The sequence below is a fragment of the Condylura cristata genome, unplaced genomic scaffold (genome assembly GCF_000260355.1).
Source record: "Condylura cristata isolate star-nosed mole 26May11 unplaced genomic scaffold, ConCri1.0 scaffold00062, whole genome shotgun sequence".
Classification (NCBI taxonomy): domain Eukaryota; kingdom Metazoa; phylum Chordata; class Mammalia; order Eulipotyphla; family Talpidae; genus Condylura; species Condylura cristata.
Genome location: NW_004567163.1, coordinates 66,075 through 68,112, shown reverse-complemented (window position 1 = coordinate 68,112; position 2,038 = coordinate 66,075). Strand labels below are relative to the sequence as shown.

The following is a 2,038-nucleotide window of genomic DNA, read 5'->3' as shown; positions in this document are numbered from 1 at the left end:
CCGCGGGGCTGGGGACCCGCCAGGCGCCCACCTGGTGCCGTAAAGGTTGCCCGAGAACTCCGCGTGCTCAATGAAGTCGCCAGCGGCGATGTCCCGCTGCATGGCCTCCCTGGTCACGAAGTGGTACTCTGGGGAGACCGCAGCCTCAGCCGGGCCCAGGCCGGCCCCCGCCCCCCGCCCCCCCGCGCAGGGCTCCGCGCACCCGGCCAGCTCACCTCTGCCGTCCTCCTCCCCGGGCCGCGGGTTCCTCGTGGTGTCTGCAAACAGGCCCTGTGAGCATCCCGGGGGGGCCCCGGCCGAGCCCCGCGGGCTGGGGCCCTCCCCGCACCCCCGGGCCCCGGGCCTCACGGGACACGCTGAAGCCGAAGAGGCCACTGTGCTCCCGCAGCAGCATCTTCAGCAGGGTGCTCTTCCCCGCGCCCGACGGGCCGCTCAGGACGATGGGTCGCGGCCCAGACATCCCTGCGGGCAGGAGCCGGCGTCAGGGGCCGAGGGGAAGAGGCGCTTCCGGGCTCCCCGGCGCCACCCCGGGGCCCCAGCAAGGTCCGGGCAGGCTGTTCTGGGAAGCGGGGAGGGAGGGGCTGACCCTCGGCCCAGGGCTTCCTGCTTCCCTTCTGGGGCCACCGCCAGGGCTCTTGCACCTGCCGCGGGTGACAACACCTGTGCGGAGGGGTGGGGGCCCCAGGACAGGAGCCCCGCCAGCAGGCACCCCACCCCGCACGGCCTCGCCCCAGGGGCCCAGGCCCCACCTCCCAGTGGGCTGCGGCAAGACAGAGGCTGCTCACCTGCTGGGGCGGCCCCACTCCGGCCCCCTCGGGGCCTCAGGCCAGCTGTGGGCAGAGGGGGGCCGCACCCAGGGGCTGCCCCACTCAGCGCCAACAGAGGCAGGGGAGCCCGCTGGCCTCGGTGGGCAGCACCTCGGGCCCCCAGCCCTGCCCAGGAGGCTTCACATTCCGGGGTGTCCCCGTAACCACCTGAGGCGACGGAGGACTGTGGGGACAGATGGAGCCCCCGGAGAGGAAGACAGGACAGGACGGCCCCGCCCCGCCCCGGCGCTCCGGCCTCCTGCCAGAAGGGACGGCCTCTCCTGGGCAGGGCCCGGGTGGGCCCCACCACCCGACACCGGGCCACAGCCGCGTGGGCGCACGCCTGCTGCCCGCCCTGACCTGCCAGGTGCTGAAGGAGCCCGGCAGGGGCTGCAAGAGCGGGAGGCGCGCCCAGGCGGGCTCTCAGCAACAGGCGCTTGAGCCACGGGGTCGGCGGGGGTCCCCCGCACGCCGCCCTCGTCAGGGACAGTGTGAGGGTGCCTGCAGGGCCGGGCCCCCGGCCGCACCTTCTGGCGGGCCCCTCACAAACGCTGCTCCTGCCCGTGTCCAGGTGGGCACGCTCACACCCGCCGTGTGCACGCAGGGCGCCCTGGCACTCCCCGGCCAGCCACTGCCCGCCACCGACACTGCAGCGTGGACACCCAGCGACTGGGGGGGGCCTCAGCCAGGACCGGGACGGGGGTCCAGCAGGCACCTGGTGGTCTGGCCGCCGCGGCAGGGGGACGGGACTCGAGACAGCCAACGCTGGCCAGGAGCCTGCATGTCCTCCCCGTCCTCAGCTCCGACCACTGCCGGGCCCCAGCCCCTGCTGCCTGGCAGGGAACTTGGGCGCCCACCAGGGCTGCTGGCACAGGACGCGAGTGCCAGGTTCCGGGCGTGCGGTGCCTCGCTGAGCAGGCCAAGACCCAGCCGGGAGGCCTCCCCGGCCTCGAGACCCCTGGGGGTCAGGCAGCCTGGGGGGTCCCGCGGGGCAAGAACCCAGTGGCTGCAGAGGGGAGGGGCAGGCTCCCCACCCCTCGCAAGCTCGGGGTGCCGGCGCCCGCGCCCAGGGCCAGGCCTCCCCCTCCCGGGGACCCCGCCTCCAGCTGGCCTCGGTCACCCAGTCTCCGCCCCTGGGAGGCCCGACACGCCCCTCCGGACCGCAGCCGGGGGAACGGTGCGCCCAGACACCCTCCTCGCCGCGCCGCCCGCGGGGCAGGCGGTGGGTGCTG

At 75.7% G+C, this 2,038-nt stretch overlaps 1 protein-coding gene across 1 annotated transcript in view; it reads right to left on the bottom strand.

Moving 5' to 3' along the window:
* The window catches only part of GUK1 (guanylate kinase 1), a 1,645-nt gene extending 1,183 nt beyond the window's left edge, over positions 1–462 (bottom strand). The window contains exons 1-3 of the mRNA XM_012734619.1: positions 349–462; positions 216–257; positions 32–128 (exon numbers count right to left, since the gene is read on the bottom strand). Coding sequence (XP_012590073.1) covers positions 32–128; positions 216–257; positions 349–460 — 251 coding nt within the window. The 5' untranslated portion in view covers positions 461–462. The remainder of the gene's footprint in view (positions 1–31; positions 129–215; positions 258–348) is intronic.
* Between the last annotated feature and the right edge of the window lie 1,576 nt (positions 463–2,038).